Source organism: Ictidomys tridecemlineatus, chromosome 11 (genome assembly GCF_052094955.1).
Source record: "Ictidomys tridecemlineatus isolate mIctTri1 chromosome 11, mIctTri1.hap1, whole genome shotgun sequence".
Taxonomy (NCBI): Eukaryota; Metazoa; Chordata; class Mammalia; order Rodentia; family Sciuridae; genus Ictidomys; species Ictidomys tridecemlineatus.
Window position 1 is genome coordinate 75,467,490 of NC_135487.1, and position 17,175 is coordinate 75,484,664.

The 17,175-nt window shown below is 34.0% G+C and overlaps 1 protein-coding gene across 3 annotated transcripts in view; it reads right to left on the bottom strand.

Moving 5' to 3' along the window:
- Positions 1-17,175, bottom strand: part of Glmn (glomulin, FKBP associated protein) — a 49,143-nt gene that overhangs the window by 10,680 nt on the left and 21,288 nt on the right. For 2 of the 3 annotated variants that reach the window (XM_005327731.5, XM_021728016.3), the window contains exons 8-16: positions 9,048-9,235; positions 8,113-8,166; positions 6,559-6,589; positions 6,259-6,348; positions 5,065-5,106; positions 4,891-4,964; positions 4,211-4,295; positions 3,600-3,706; positions 2,656-2,719 (exon numbers count right to left, since the gene is read on the bottom strand). In XM_005327731.5, coding sequence (XP_005327788.1) covers positions 2,656-2,719; positions 3,600-3,706; positions 4,211-4,295; positions 4,891-4,964; positions 5,065-5,106; positions 6,259-6,348; positions 6,559-6,589; positions 8,113-8,166; positions 9,048-9,235 — 735 coding nt within the window. Of the gene's footprint in view, positions 1-1,523; positions 1,733-2,655; positions 2,720-3,599; positions 3,707-4,210; positions 4,296-4,890; positions 4,965-5,064; positions 5,107-6,258; positions 6,349-6,558; positions 6,590-8,112; positions 8,167-9,047; positions 9,236-17,175 lie in introns of those variants that run through there. The other variant, XM_078026731.1, reaches the window with a different exon arrangement.

A 17,175-nucleotide genomic window follows, 5' to 3' on the forward strand; every position in this document is an offset into this window, starting at 1 on the left:
ACAATTGAATTTTTAAAAATTCCTGCTACTTATGATTTTTGAAATCTCGTTTCTTTTGACCCTGCTTTTACTGTACACATTACAATCAGAAGTAATGTAGGAAACAATGGGCAAGCAAATAGATGGGTAAAAATATGAGTAGACAAAAGGTAAGGTATAGCATAATTATAGATGTCCATTGGAATTATTATAATTCAAAACAAGTAATAACTATTTAAAGATACTGCCCAATAAGGAATATTTGGTATAAAAATTAAGTTGGTTTTTATATTAGACATGGAGCATGACTTATGCTGTAAGATTCAAGAAAAGATGTATGAAACTGAGGTATGGGATAAAGTTCTTGACATAATATAGGGAGACAGTCATGAAATGGTAGGGTGAGGAAGGGAATGTCAAAGAGTAAATTAGTGGACAATAACTTGAAATGAAAGGAAAAGAAATGGATTATTATTCAATTATGAATCACTTTGTTGTCTTTGAATGATTCTGTTCTTATTTAAATTTCCTGTATATCTTTCTGATACTTTTAAATTTTTCATCTGACTATTAGCCTCTTGACAAATATCCTATCAAAAATAGGAACTGGGAGGAGTCCTTCTGAATAAAATGCCCCATTATTTAGTATGACAAGAATATAATTTTGTTTTTCCTTTATCCAAAACTTCTTAAAAATTAAGAAACTGCTTTTTTTTTTTTTGGTTATTGGGGATTGAATCCAGAGCTTTGCAAATGCTAAACATGTACTCTACCACTGAGCTAACCCACAGCTACAGAAGCTGTCATTTTTTTTGATTAACCACAGGAGACAGATTTGCTTCTCATTTTATATATATATGATGTATTATAATTGTACATGGGAGAAACATTGCCATAATGCACAAGCTCTTAAGCTGCCTCAAAGACATCAGATTGCCATCTTGGATTAGGTTTTTTTTTTTTTTTTGCTAATTTCCCTGGTATGATAATTATGTAACTTATGTGGCCAAAATTTAGAATATTTCATCGCTAAGGGAAAAAATTTTAAACCATTAAATAAGAAGTCAGATATATAAACTGGATGTTATCTTTTTTTCACCATGAAATGTTCAAGCCAAATTAAAGTGAGTATTATCTGTGGATATCAAAGCAGACATTGTTCAATGCTAAGCTACTCTTAAGTCTTCTTTAGGTAAGAACCTATTTGCTGCCTCTGTATTATACTATATATCACACCTAATAATCTGTGTGTCATAATCACCAAGATTCATTTTCGATGGGTACAGTGGCCCATGCCTATAATGCCAGCAGCTTGGGCAGCTGAGACAGGAGGATTGTAAGTTCAAAGCCAGCCTCTGCAATTTAGCACAGCTGTGGATGTGGCTCAGTGGTAAAACACCCAAGTTAAATCCCCCAGTACCAAAAAAAAAAAAAAAAAAAAAAAAAGATTCATTTTTTTTTACTGTTAAGCAACTTAAATCATCTCTTACATAGGTTAACAATCTTTCCTGATAACTAAAAAGGTAAAAACTCATACCTTACCCTAATTATGGACACCTTCCTGAAACCTTAGGGTCTCTTCACTGCTGCTGAATCTTATGCTGTAACTTTTCTGTTTTTACCACAAGTTCCTTTAGGAGCCAAGATTTTTGTGATTTCAAAACTTCTGGCCACTGGAGTCTTAGCCATTTCTACATTTTCTAGATGTGTATCCTTGTGCAAGTTAGTGATTCTTCCTGTACCTATATTATCACTGAAGAGGGAAAAGTAAAGAATAAGTGTTGCATAGCACCTGGCCAGAATAGTGGCTGCCTGTGGCAGGGATAGGATGGAGGTGGAGCAATGAGGTCAGAATTACCTGGGAAGGAGCATAAGGGAACTTCTTGTGATGATTAAATGTTCTCTATTTGATATGGGTTTGGATAAATTAATCTATGTATTTGTTAAATTCTCAGGCATCTTTACATAAAATCAATTTTTTCATTCTCCCTATACTTTTTTTTTTTAAAAAAATAGATTACCAACACATAATTAAGATGGCTATAGTTAACAGAAGTGACACATACAGGGAAAGCAATATTAGAATAGGGTAAGTAGAAGGGAAGGAAAGGTAAAAGCAAATATAACTTTTCTATGACACATCTTCCTCAAATAGTCTTCTACTTATTGAATACTTCAAATGAAATGGTATTTTTTAAAAAAACCCAACTTCCTACACATTATCCAAAAAGTGCTATTAACAAATTTAGTTTTAGTGCTGAAAATACTTCACTTTATCATGTATCTTTTTAAAATACCATAATTTTATATGGTTCAGGCTTAAATCATGAACTATAAGGTAGAGGAAACTGAACAAGTCACCCAAATATAAGTTGAGTTCCACAAGGTTACAGTTAACTTAGGATCTGCAACTTATCTACCCAACAGACCTGAGTGCATCTAGGAAAAGAGCAGAGGCACAACAGGAAAAGCAAAGGGAAAGTTAACTTGGATGTGCAGTGGTAAATGCTCCTGGGAATTAACTGCAGGTGGCAGAATAAATTGTTGGCACTTTATCCCAAACTCTGTAGGGGCTAAGATATTAAACATTGGCTTAAGTAGATACTAATTAAGAAAATCTGAAACATTCCTTATGAATTTTTAATACATTATTTCTTTTTCAAATAATTCACTTACCTGACTGTTATTTTCATTATCTTTAATAACTAAATATCTCAATAAATTTAATGAAGCCATAATCCTGTTAATTAAAAATATAATTTGTTACTTACAGTATAATTTTATATAATCAACAGCAATTTCAATGCACAAAACAAGTTAAAAATCTTGAGAATGTTTTTATAACTATGGTTTGTCATTAAAAACTATTACCATCATATTTTTTGGAGAAGGACTAACTTATTACTCGATTTGCATTTAAGCTCACACCAATGCAACTGTGAAAATTACTATTCTCTGTGGGTTTTTTTTTGGGGGGGCAGGTGTGTACCAGGGATCAAACACAGGACTTCATGCATGCTAGACAAATGCTTTACTTCTACAACATTGTTATCTTTAATACTTGAAAGCACTGTCTTGATGTCTGGATTTTAAGATTCCTTTTGTTTGGGCTGGGGTTGTAGCTCAGTGGTGGAGCACTTGCCTAGCATGTGTGAGGCACTAGGTTTGATCCTCAGCACCACATTCAAACAAACAAACAAATAAATAAATAAAAGATATTGTGTCCATCCACAACTGAAAATACTAAAAAAGATAAAAAATTCCTCTTGTTTGTAAATGCTTAAAAACATTTCTCAACAGCTAGTATATCAAAAGTGAAACTACATGATTTATATGAAAAAAACATCAAAATCAAAATACATAAACTTTTTATAAATTATATACACGAGGTTCTTAATTTTTAGTCACAAACATTAGTTGCAAATCTCTATGGAATGCTGGATACGTTAAAGGTATAAAAGTAGAGTATTGGTCATTCTTAAAAGAGATTATATTGTTTTTACACATCAAATAACTTAAATACAAAAATCTTCACTTAACCCCTATCATAAAATCACAGGAAAATATATTTTATTAGTTTAGGTAGTTTACTATTTGAACCTTAGTAATGGTCATCTCACCTATCTGAGTTTTGCAGTAAATCTGTCTCAGCACCCTCTGGGAGAAACAGTACCAAATCTAAAAGAGAAATCAGCTGTGGTCCTGTAAACCATTTGTTTTTTGTTTTCTGAAAAGCAAAAGAAAAATTGGGAAAGGTTTAAATAGTAGCATGATAAATTGTGTTTTTCTAATACCCTGATGCTGTAAGAATAAACTATTAACACATTTAAAATGTATATCTATATTTTTTTAACTTTAACTTTTGATACTTCTATTCACTTTCCAAACACCTGAAACAAACACTGCTCATTTGAGAATATTGATGTTTTCTGTTTGCTATATGGAAAATATTGTATATTCACTAATACATGAGACAAGTTTCCATTTACTTTTCAGAAGCATATGACAAAACAAAATGTCATAATTTTAGCTCAAAAAATTAATACAATTTAAATTTAGAGTTAACAAAACTTCAAAATTAAGTGTTTTTTTTTTTTTTTTTTTTTTTTTTTTTTAAAAGAATAGAAATAGGGAAAGAATACTAAAGAAAGAAAAAGACTAGGGCAAAACCCCACATTGATATATTCCCAATATTAATAAATTAATTGGAAACTGACATCTATGTTCTTACCTTAAATGACAAGTCAATCTGATTTTTGATATTTTGAATAATAAAGGCCTCCACACCTGAGTGATTACTTGTATTCAATAAGCACCTTGAAGGCAAAAATTACAACGTATGAAATTATTCTGAAGTACATTACAACTAAATGATGATGAAAGTTTTGCAAATTCAAATGGGCCATGTTTTATTTCTAGGGATATAAAATCCATAGTGAAGGTAATAAGCAAGAGAGATCAAGCAATTACAAAGTCACTTGTAATAGTTACTGTTCTTACTAACTAGTAAATTCTATTTATAACTGGATATTTCCAAAATTATAAAGTTCTAGTGTTTTGAAATTATACATCTAGAGCTATTCTCAACTGTGAATAGTGGAGATTATTAAAATTGTAAAGTTCTAGCAGGAGTGTTTCAACCTCAGTTTAATCTTTTTAAAACCTTTTTTAAGTTTGGAGTACTCCAATTAATTGAACTGAACTATATATTATATATATGGATATATATATATCCAAAATATTTGATAAACCTCTACTTGTCACAGATTAGGCAATTATAATATGGCTTTTAACTAGAGTTGAATTATGTGTAAAACATACTGAAATACTATATCCTATAATAATTACATAGTATTAACTTGACTTTTAATCAACCATAATACTTAACAATTAGCCATGCATGATACATACCTAAATAAAGTATATTTGCCTTGTGAATCCAACTTGTTAATATACAGTTGAAGCATAGCTAAACTCTTTTTCCTCTAAAATGGAACAAATAAAAATGTTACATAAAATGAATAAAAATAAAATTATTTATCAAAATTTCTTATTATAACTCATTAGTCCCCCAAATGTACATACCAATGTCTCAATGGGACAAAGTGTCATCACTTTGACTAAGCCCTGGAAATTATAAAAAAAAAATTTAATTTTGATGTAAATAGGTTATAGTGACTGCAAACAAATACATTACCAATAGTGAATACTAAAAATTCAAAGAAGTGAGGGTAGATTTATAAGTAAATTATTTTTTTTTCCTTTCATTCCACTACTATTTCTATAAGGAAACTTAACTATAATTGATTTTGTAATTAACAGAATAAGATGTTACAAAGTGTGTTTTTAAAAGTGAAGGATAAACCGGGCATGGTGTTGCAAGCCTATAATCTCAGCGGCTCAGGAGGCTGAGGCAGGAGGATTTTGAGCCTCAGCACAAGTGAGGTGCTAAGCAACTCAGTGAGACCCTGTTTCTAAATAAAATACAAAATAGGGATGGGGATGTGGCTCAGTGGTGAGTGCCCCTGAGTTTAATCCCTGATAACCAACCCCCTAAAAAAGTAAATGGTAGTTTTCAAATATATCTATAGAGTGGCAAGAAAATGAAATCAAGTATGTAGAAGAAATGGAGTACAAGAAATGGAGTACATTGCAAGGCCCTGACTGATCTTAAGAAATAATTTAACTTGTTATTATTTAACTTGTTATAACTGATATATTCCATCTTAATATATTAACAAGTCATGATTTTCTATTTAAATATTAAGAAATGTCTACAGCTAAGGACTTATTTGGATATTATAACCAACAAAGAGTAGTAGGCAAAATAAATGCAAGGAGGGAAAAACAAAATGTTTTTCTAGTAGTGAGTTAGTAAATGCTTCAGATGCTTCAGAAAAGTTCAAGGAATTTCATTTTCAAGAACCCTATAGAAACAAAAAGTATTCAACAAGAAAGTTAATACATTTTCACTAGATGTTATGGTATCAACTATGGTAGCCACTAATAGATATTTAATTTCAAATTAATTTAAATTAAATTTAAAATTCCTGAGTCCCATTAGCCACATTTCAAGCATTCAATAAGGCTCCTGGCTTTTCTACTGTATGATACAGATAATTACATTTCCATCATTATAGAAGGTTCTATTGAATGGCAATACACTTGAGTTTTCAGAGGTAAAGAAAGTGGGAGAGGAGGAATTGGAGGAATCTTTACCTTACTAAAGTTTAGGAATGTAAGGAGTTATTTTCAAGTTACAGTGTATGTTTTATTTACCTGAGGTACAGTAAGAAAACTCTTGATTTCTAAGTACTGGTAAAGTATACTGTTGTCTTCTATTCTCAATAAACCATTCTCCAGCAGTTCCTACAGATTAAAATATATGCAAGGTGAAATCAATAGCTGTGTTGACAAAATTTGTATTTAAATTATAATGGAAGAGGTTAAGGATGTGGCTCAGTGGTAGAGTGCTAGGCCCTGAGTTCAATACCCAGCACCACCAAAACACAAACAAAAAAGTATACATTCACACACAAGTATCTGTGTGTGTGTGTGTATAAAACAAACAAATCTTACCAATCCTTTGGAGAAAACAGACTCTTCTGTTCTGGAAGAGAATATTAAAATTTGTCAATATGATTTTATAAATTGTTTTCAAATGAATCTTTAGGAAAAACAAATGTATATCATTAAGGATAAATTTTGTTGAAGAATTAGTGAAAATTCTTCATCTCCTTTAATATCTCTTTTGATTTGGGTCCAAATCTGACCAAAACTACCTGCTCAGAGCCTATTTATTGATAGCAAATCAATAGACTTTCAATAGCAAGTGCTAAGAAATAAATTATAACTGATATATTCCAGTTGGCTGTTCTATAAATTTTTTCAATTATTTTTATACAAAAAAGAATTAAATATTCCTCTTGTGATAATACTTTTTAAATAATTAATCATTACTAACTAAATATTTAAGATCTTTGGAAAACCAATTTCAGGCTCCAGGTTCTTATTCTAGCCATGCAAGTAGTTAGAAGGGTTATGTTTTTGGTTAATGACTAAATTGTTTGGAAATATCAATACAGAACTTAAGCCAGACACAGTGGCACATGCCTATAATCCCAGTGACTCGGGCAGCTGAGGTAGGAGGATCATAAGTTCAAAGCCAGCCTCAGCAACTTAGTGATACCCTAAGCAACTTAGAGCCTGTCTCAAAATAAAAAAATAATAAGGGCTAGGGATGAAGTTCAGTGGTTAACATCCCTGGGTTCAATCCCTAGTACCAAAAAAAACAAAGATTCAAAACGATACATATTTTCATTGTATGAATAACAGAAACTACATGAAATAAATATAAAATCATTAGGGCTTATATAATACAGAAAATGTATAGAGTCTATAACTACTTGTGCCAGGAGACCCTTGAAATTCATGCCTTAGAGACTAAGGCTTTGGACATTTGCCACATTACAAATCTTGCTTCACCTGGGAAGAGACGGAATTGATAAACTGTCACTAGTGTTAATAGAGGAGAGCATTGCAAGGCCCTGACTGATCTTAAGAAATAATTTAACTTGTTATAGGGAGAGAAACCATTTAGAGTTGTGCAAAATGCTTAAATTTTCTGTCTGTAGAAATTATGCATACCTGTTACCCTGTAATTTCTTCTTCCTTTTTTTCCTTTTTTATAAAAAAAGAAAGTCCTCTTTCTTAGCACCCCAAATGAGAAAAGGTATAATTGATCTTAGCACCTCAAATGAGAAAAACTATAACTGAATATCACTGCCAATGATCAAAGTTAAAAACTGTGAGGTTAAGAAGTCTACTTCCTTTTGATATAGTTTACATTGCATCCATGAAGCAAAAAGATGAACTTCTTGTATTGACTGACCCTCCTTAGATGGAGAAACCTGTAGTGGGGTAAAAAATTACCATCTTTTGAAGTAAGGTTAAAAACCTTAGATAACTGGAAAATCCCTTATTAAGAAAAAGACTTAATAAATATTCACTTCACTGTTTTATAAAATAATCAATTAATTAGGGCCTTGTGAAGAGAAGGCCATCTCCCTCATCTTGACAAGGTTTATTTAAACACTACTATTTAATCCTGAGATACTATATAAATGATCTTACCTTTGCAAAAAGACTTCAATATGCCCCATATTAAACTGCAAAAGGTATGATGGGCTAAAATAGAAAAAAAAATGATGTATACACACATATTTATAAATTTTAATATACAGTTATAGGTTGAATAAAATATATTCTCCCTCAAAAAGATATGTTGGAGTCATAACTTGTAATACTCAGAATATGACCTTATTTGGGGTAAAGCGAGGTCTTTGGGTAGGCCTGAATCCAATTATGACTGGTTTCTATTAAAAAGGGAAATTTGGACAGGCATGTACACAGGGAGACTACCAAATGAACATGAAGGCAGAGAACAGGGTAATAGATCTATAAGCCAAAGAACACCAAAGACTGGGAGCAAACCACTAGAAGCTAGAGGCAGAGGCATGAACGAGGCTCTCCTTCACAGCCCTTGGAAAGAAACAACCTTCTGAGACACGTTAATCTCAGACTTCTAAGGTTCTAGAACTATAAGATAATATATTTCTGTTATTTTAAACATCTAGTTTGTGGTACTTTACTTTAGCAGCCTTAACAAATATGCATATTTCATAAGTTATTGTAATATGATAGAATATGATACTTAAAAGTAACCATGAGTAGTACCTAGCCACCTGCCCTGGGAGGCACCAAAAGCTTCAAAACCAAGACCAGTTTAACACTTTTGACTCTTGTGCCCACTATTCCCTTATACAGATTTTAATATTCACCTCTTTTTATTTTAACATTTCATCTGGGCTAGGATTGTAGCTCAGTGTTAGAGCACTTTCCTAGTACCTGGCTTTAACATTATAGCCAGTATCATTTATAATAAAAACAGCCTTTGTTTATACTTTATTTTAAATGTACTAGTATGTTAATATGTATATACTGGACATTAGATAAATGAGAGTTTGATACTTTTAGAATACATGAATAAACCAAATACTAACTCTTACCTTAAGACCATTGGAAGCTGATCAATACTGATGCCCTGAACAAATACTAGATATGCCAGAGAAGCCATAGAGTCTGCTAATTGTTTGTCTTCTTCTTCCTCAACTTCAAGGTAATCCCAAGTCCTCTTTTTCCTTCCATGATTAAAAATAATTTTGGGGAAAGGGTGTCCAATAGCTGATAAAAACCCCTGTGAAATAGGTTAAAAAAGGAAGCTATAGCAGGCAAGACTCGAAGGTACCCTTTTATCCCATTTACACACACTGTATAATCTCCTCCTCTTGAGGATGGGTAGGACCTGTAAGACTTGTTTTAACCAAGATAATATGGATGTCATTCCCATGATTAGGTCATATGTCAAAAATGAAAGGATTTTTGTAGACATGATTAAGGTTCCCTAATCAGTTGAGGTCTAGGCCTAGCCTCCCAGAGTCAGAAATTCTCCCTGCTGGCTTTAAAAAACTGAGCTACATATTACAGGAGTATCTATGGAGAAGGTTTTGTGGCAAGAGGACTACAGGTAACCTCTAGAGGCTGGAAAGCAGTCCCTGGCCAATGGCCAGCAAGAAATGAGGATCTCAATCCTACAGCTTTAATGAGATGAATTCTACCAAAAACCTGAGGAAACTTGGAAATTTATCTTTTCCCACTGAAGCTCCTGATAACAATGCAAGCCCAGCCAACAACTGGCCCACAACCTGAGAGGCTGAGCAGAAAATCCAAGCTGTAGATTCTTGACCCAAAAACAAACAAACAAAAACCTGATAATGTCTGTTGTTTTAAACAGCTAAGTTTGTGGGAATTTGTTACACAACAGTAGGAAATACAGAAGCCAACAACAAAATCATTTTATATAAGCATTTATATGGTTTCTAAATTAATTCATAATCATAATTAAAGGCACACACACAAATGAGTTGTCAATGATATGATTGCCAGATGAAGGGCTCTTTTTTTAAAAAATATTTTTTAGTTGTAGTTGGACACAATACTTTTATTTCACTTGTTTATTTTTGTATATGGTGCTGAGGATCGAACCCAGGGTCTCGCATGTGTGAGGCAAGCGCTCCACTGCTGAGCCACAACCCAGCCCTGAAGGGCTCTTTTTAAATTTTTTTTCAGTTGCTGATAGATGTTTATTTTATTTATTTATATGTGATGCTGAAAATAGAACCCAGTGCCTCACACATGCCAGGCAAGTGCACTACCACTGAGCCTCAGCCCTAGCGGCTCTTTTTTTATAATAATGTTTTTAGTTGTAGATGGACACAGTACCTTTATTTTATTTATTTACTTGTTTTTTTATGTGGTGCTAAGGATCGAACCCAGTGCCTGACAGATTGCTAGTAAGCACTCTACCACTAAGCTATAACCCCAGCCCAGATGAAAGGCTCTTAAGTGAACAAAAGAAAATCATTTCACATTCTAATAACAATTAAGTGTTTTATACACAAAGACAGAAAGCAGAACAGTGGTTGCCATGCAATGAGGGAAAGAGAGAAGGAAAAGTCAGTGTGTACTTGGTAACGGTTTTGGGTGGGAAGATATAATCCTATCTACCCAAATACAAACTGGTCCAGAAGAACACACATCAGTGCCAGCAAGGCTTGAGAAATCCATGCTAACATCTCAGGTCATATAAATTCTCAAGTCATAAAAGACACATCTTTGCATTAGAGTATAGGACCAGAGCTTTAAAGCTTTATGCTCAAGAAACACAAAATCAGCTCTATGCTCTTAAAACTATTTCTAAGTCTAGTATCTGAAAAGCACTTGACCTTCAAAATCCATTAGAATTGATTGACTAGTTTCTTTCTTCTTTTTTTTAAGATGGAGTCTTACTATACTGCCCATGCCGGCATAGAATTTGGGGATTCTTCTGCCTCAATTTCCAGATTAGCTGGTGTTTTACAGGTGCATGCCACCATGCCTGGTTCACTGGAATTGATTTTGACTGTACTGGCTATGTAACACTGGGTGAGTTACTTAACCTCTCTAAACTTCCACTTGCTTATGTAAGAAATAACATAATACCTATGTTAAATTTTACTGAGCATCTCCAAAACAAAGTTTAAGAAACTTAAGGTCACACAAAACTAACATACAGAAGTTAAAAGGGAATGAAGGACAACAACAGTTAAAGCAGAATGAATACTGACCTTCTATATATTCCAAAATTCTATATATTTACTCTATTCACTCTTTTATTCAGTGCCAGGCACTGAGCCTAACATTGAAAAGAATTACAAATCTAAATAAGACTTTGCTGGCCTTTGGGGAAATTAAAATCTGTCAATTCCAGATGGTTCCATTAGTCATTTCAGAACATAAAAAAGAACCATGAAAAACCATCTTCAGTCATAAGAGACTGTTATTTAGCTAACAGATGCTAAATATAGATTGCTGTACTGATTTTTCAAAGCCACACATTCTTGTTATAGCTACAAGATAAAAAGTTTATTACATTCAGATTCTCATTGTCTTTTTTGGGGAGGGTACTGGGGATTGAATTCAGGGGCACTCAACCACTGAGCCATATCCCCAGGCCTATTTTGTATTTTATTTAGAGACAGGGTCTCACTGAATTGCTAAAGACCTCACCATTGCTGAGGCTGGCTTTGAACTAATAATCCTCCTGTCTCAGCTTCCCAAGCCCGGTTTGTGCCACAAAGCCCAATCTCACTTTTTTTTTTTTTTAGTTAAAGATGGACTTGATACCTTTATTTTATTTATTTATTTTAATGTAATGCTGTGGATTGGACTCAGTGCCTCACATATTCTAGGTAAGCACTCTACCACTGAGCTACAACTGCAGCCCCCCAATCTATCCTATGAGGAATATTCCTATATGGCAGCCTTTGGGACATTCATTCAGTTCTATACCAACAAAAAAAACTGTGCCTTAACTAAGGATTGCTGAGGTCAGTCAATGTAGTCACACCACACTTACCAGTACTTCTCCAGCAAACAACAAATGAAACATTTCATTTCCTACTTCATCTCACCTCTACTTCTTGACTGCTTTGTGTTTCCTCACTGCTGGCCCTTTCTATTTGAACTGCTCCTCCCTCTGAGATCTGAGGTTACTCTTCTATACCCTAAACCTGTTCATGGAACACTTGCTCTGCATTATTACATTAATTAAATTGATGTCATTTCTGGTGGGAAGAACTGCTCATTCTCTCACACCTTTTATACAACAGGGCCAGGAAGGCAGCCCTGGGAGACACAAATAGGTACGTTAGTATTATCTTGGCTCTTTCTGTACTCTCAGCAAAAAATGTTTTCCTCTGATGCAGAAGCTGTACTGTCCTTTTCTCTGTCTTGTGTTGACTTCCTGATCATTTACTCACATTCACTGAAGATTATGGCATTTGCTTACAATTTTTTTCTCTATCCAATTCCTGTTATGATGCTGGGAAAGTTGAATGTTCATGTAGGTAACTCTTTATAAGAGGCCAACCTCATTTCTAAATACTAATCATCTTTAAGTTCTAATCCATTTCAGCACCTAATCCTATTCTGAATCTCTGCTAACATTTGGAGTTTTTTCACACCAAATACCTTAAACTTCATGATCTCATTTTCTGACCAAACCCTCTTATTCTCTGTCTACCAGTCTGCTTTTCAGCCTAACTTCTCTAACCCAGTGATCCCTTCATTTTAACCTACTTATCCATCCACTTTAATCATATCTCCTACTTCTTTCCCTAACCATCCTTGATCACTTGAACTATCTGCACCCTGTAACTCCTTCATCTGCATCTATGCAGTAAAAGGTCAACTTAAAAATAACTACAATCCACCTTTTCTACGTAAACACTCAGGTAAGTGAGTACTACTATAGAAATCACACAAAAATACAGACTGTTACCCTTATAGTTGTGGTCTCCAACAACACTTGCATGGTTTTCTACCATCTCTTCCTCTCCCCTCAAGTACTCCAAACCTTTGACTGGTTGCTTTTTATTCAATCCTCATTTCTATGCCCTCATTTTTTAAATTTATTCATTCTTGTTTGTTATATATGAGAACTCATTTCAATTCATATTACACATATAAAGCACAATTTTTCATGTCTCTTGTTGTACACAAAGTAGAATCACACCATTCACGTCTTCATACATGTTCTTAGGGATATGATGTCCATCTCATTCTACTGTTTTTACTACCCCCATGCCTCTTACCTTCCCCTTTGCCCTATCTAAAGTTCATTCATTCCTTCCATGCTCCCCCATCCATCCCCATTATGGATCAGCATCCTCATATCAGAAAAACAATCAGCATTTGGTTTTTCAGGATTGGCTAACTTCACTTAGCATAATATTCTCCAATACTATCCAATTACCAGCAAACATCATGATTTTATTACCTTTTAATGCTGAGTAATATTCCAAATTGTGTATACAAACCACATTTTTTAAAATCTGTTTATCTACTGAAGGGCATCTAGGTTGGTTTCACAATTTAGCTATTGTGAATTATGCTGCTATAAACATTGATATGGCTGCCTCACTGCAGTATGCTGTTTTTAAGTCCTTTGGGTATAAACCAAGGAGTGGAATAGCTGGGTCAAATGGTAGTTCCATTCCCAGTTTTTCAAGAAATCTCCATACTGCTTTCCATATTGGCTGCACCTATTTGCAGTCCCACCAGCAATATATGAGTGTACCCTTTTCCCTCGCCAACACTTATTGGTCTGACTGGAGTGAGATGAAATGAATAGTTTTGATTTGCATTTCTCTAATTGCTAGAGATGTTGAACATTTTAAAATATATTGGTTGATTGTATATCCTCTTCTGAGAAGTGTCTGTTCAGGTCCGTGGCCCACTTATTGATTGGGTTATTTATTTATTTTTTTGGTGTTTAGCTTTTTGAGTTCTTCATATATTTTAAAAGATTAGTGCTCTATCTGATGTGTGCGTGGTAAAAATTTGCTCCCATTCTGTAGGCTATCTATTCACCTCACTGATTGTTTCTTTTGCTAAGAAGAAGCTTTTTAGTTTGAATCCATCCCATTTATTAATTCTTGATTTTAATTCTTGTGCTATAATAGTCATATTAAGAAAGTCAAGGTCTAATCCAACATGATGGAGATTTGGGCCTACATTTTCCTCTATTAGGCACAGGGTCTCTGGTTTAATTCCTAGATTCTTGATTATGCCCTCATTCTTGAAGAGATCATCTCTTTCCCCTAGAAATTCAAGGCTAGAGAGTTTGATTTCCCTAAATTATAATATCCCATTTCTGCTACAAATTTCTTGACATACATATCCATTTTTATCTCCTCCTCTTCAAGCATCCTCTTATTCCTTGATCCTGTGCCCAGATGCCTGCTCTTGGGCCATGTCTTTTCAGTTATCCCAATAAACACCTCTCTTTTCTCCTCTGATGATTTGTACCTTATTTGTCTATAAACATGCTCAAACCTTCCCACCTCTTGTCACTTTGCTTCCATTGGCCCAAGTTTTCTAGCTAATGCCTCTTCCCTTCCTTATTCATTCAGACTCTTTTTAAATAGTACATCTCCTTTTTCTTATTTTTTTTATTCTTTTACTCATTCCACTCTGATTTTTGTCTTTAGCACTATACTTGAAAAACTGTTCTTGCTAAGATTATCAATGCAATCTTACTTTCTAATCCAATGGATGCTTTCCAACTCCTATAGGATTTCTCTGCTACATTTAATAGTATTGATTACTTTGTTCTTCCTGAAACCCCACTACCCCAGTTTCTGTGATATTTCTATCAATTTTCCTTTTGATCTCTTTGGTGGGTTCCTCCGAAGTGGTAATAGTCTTTAGGGTGTAGTTTCAAGCCCTTTTCTTAGGCTGAACTATATATATAATATTTTTTTTTTTGTGGGGGGAGGTGATCTCACCCACCTTTATTAAAACACTTCTCCTTAAAAACCTTTTTTTGGGTATTAGACACATTGACGATCCCCAACTTGAAAATTTTTAACTTTATGGTGTTGTGAAAGTGGCACACACTGAATAGAAATCAAACATTGAATTTTGACCTTTTCCTAGGCTGGTGATATGCTGTATCATATTCTCCTGCAATGTTGGGCAGTGACAGGGAGCCACAGCTCCTGATCAGTCATATAATTATGAAAGCAAACAAATGATACTCTGTAGTATACTATGTTGCTAAGCTATATGTTCAGTAGGTCAGGTGTACTAAATACATTTTCAACTTAATATATTTTCAACTTTTGATGGGTTTATTGTTGTAAAACCCCACAGTAAGTCAAGAAGCATTTATATATTAAGAAATTAATGTTTCCTGGATGCAGTGGTAAACACTTGTAATTCCAGCAACTTGGGAGGGTGAAGCAAGAGGATCACAAGTTTAAGGCCAGCCTCAGCAATTTAGCAAGACTCAGTTTCAAAGTAAAAACTAAACGGGACTGGGGATGTAGCTCAGTGGTAAAGTGCCCCAGATTCAATCCCTACTACCAATATGTGTGTGTGTGTGTGTATACACATACATATGTATAAATCTTGTCAGGTGTCATATGTCTAGGACTTGCTATAAAATACTACAGCATGAAAACAGGGAGGATAGATGAAATAAAATTGGCAAAATGTCAAATTGCTAAAGCTCAGAGATCGGTACATGAGGATATAATGTTCTAATTCTAGTTTTCTAAACATTTTGAATTTCTATAGTTTTAAATCACAAGACACATGTTCTTGCTCTGTATTCTCTATCTCAGTTATTGGCACCCTCATATGTTCTGTAACCCTACAAAAAACTTCACTCATGACACCCCTTTTACTGTTCCACACACTATCAATGATCAAATTCTGCAAATATGATCTCAAAGTTCTCAAATCTGCCTGCTCCTCTTCTTCTTTACCATTATACACACTTAGGCTCTTATCATGTCTCTCAATTCCCAATGAATACCTGACGAGGCTTTCTACTTCCATCTTATCCCAGTTAAATTTATCTTCTATTAAAATGATGAATCCCAAAGAATTTCTTTGTATTATTCCCAGGTTTAATACCCTTTAACAGTTTCTAACTTTCACAGCCAACTTCTCAAAATAGAATATACCTACCATATATGGTGGTACTTACACTATATCCAGAACATTATACTGTAGTGCAGCATGGCAAAAATGAAAAGGCCCCAGATTTCATATGCTCCTAGAAAAATCATTCATCACTCACAACTTCTTCACTACTATCTTGAGCATCATCATTAACCATATTAAACTATGTACCCTAGTTACATGAGTCACAAAGTTATTTCTCATCCTCAGAATGTAGTGTCCATAATTTTCTGGGATCCCCTCCTCCTCTGATTCCTTTTCTCAATTCTGCTCAAATTTCAGAAACCCTTAAATCATGGCTTCTGGATCTTACAATTACTGGCAAAATCAATTATTCTCTAAATGGTCTTCCTACCTATTTTCCAAATCTGGTTCTTTGCTGAAACTGTTTTCTCTACAACTCCCTTAAATGGTTGCTATTTTTTTTTTAATCCATACCCACTGTACAACTAGGCATGAAAGTATACCTGCTCTCCTTGTTGCCTCTAGACCATTCTTTTCCACCCTCTCTAAAATCCCTCAGCTTTAAAACTCCTTTCTTGTGACTTTACCTCTCCGGCTCCTTATTGTAGTCATTAGACCTCAAGGTCACTTCTTTGACTGGCTTTTCAATACCACTTTTTTGGGGTGTTCTTTTTAGTTATACATGACAGTAGAATCCATTTTGATACAATTATAAAAGCATGGAATATATGTTGTTCTAATTCAGATCCCAGTCCTCTCCTTTTCTCTTCCCCCACCTCCTTGTTCCTTCCTTCTATTGATCTTTTTGCCATTTACCCATAGTTCCCATAGCTGTATTTTTTAAATTAATTTCTTATGGATGTATACGATGATAAGATTCACTGTGGTTTATTCATATATGTACATAGGAAAGTTATGTCTTTCCTTTTTTTAATATTTATTTTTTAGTTGTAGTTGAACATAATACCTTTATTTCACTTATTTTACTTTTTTAATATTTATTTTTTAGGTGTAGATGAACACAACACAATGCCTTTATTTTTATGTGGTGCTGAGAATTGAACCCGGGTCCCGCCCATGCTAGGCAAGCGCTCTACCTCT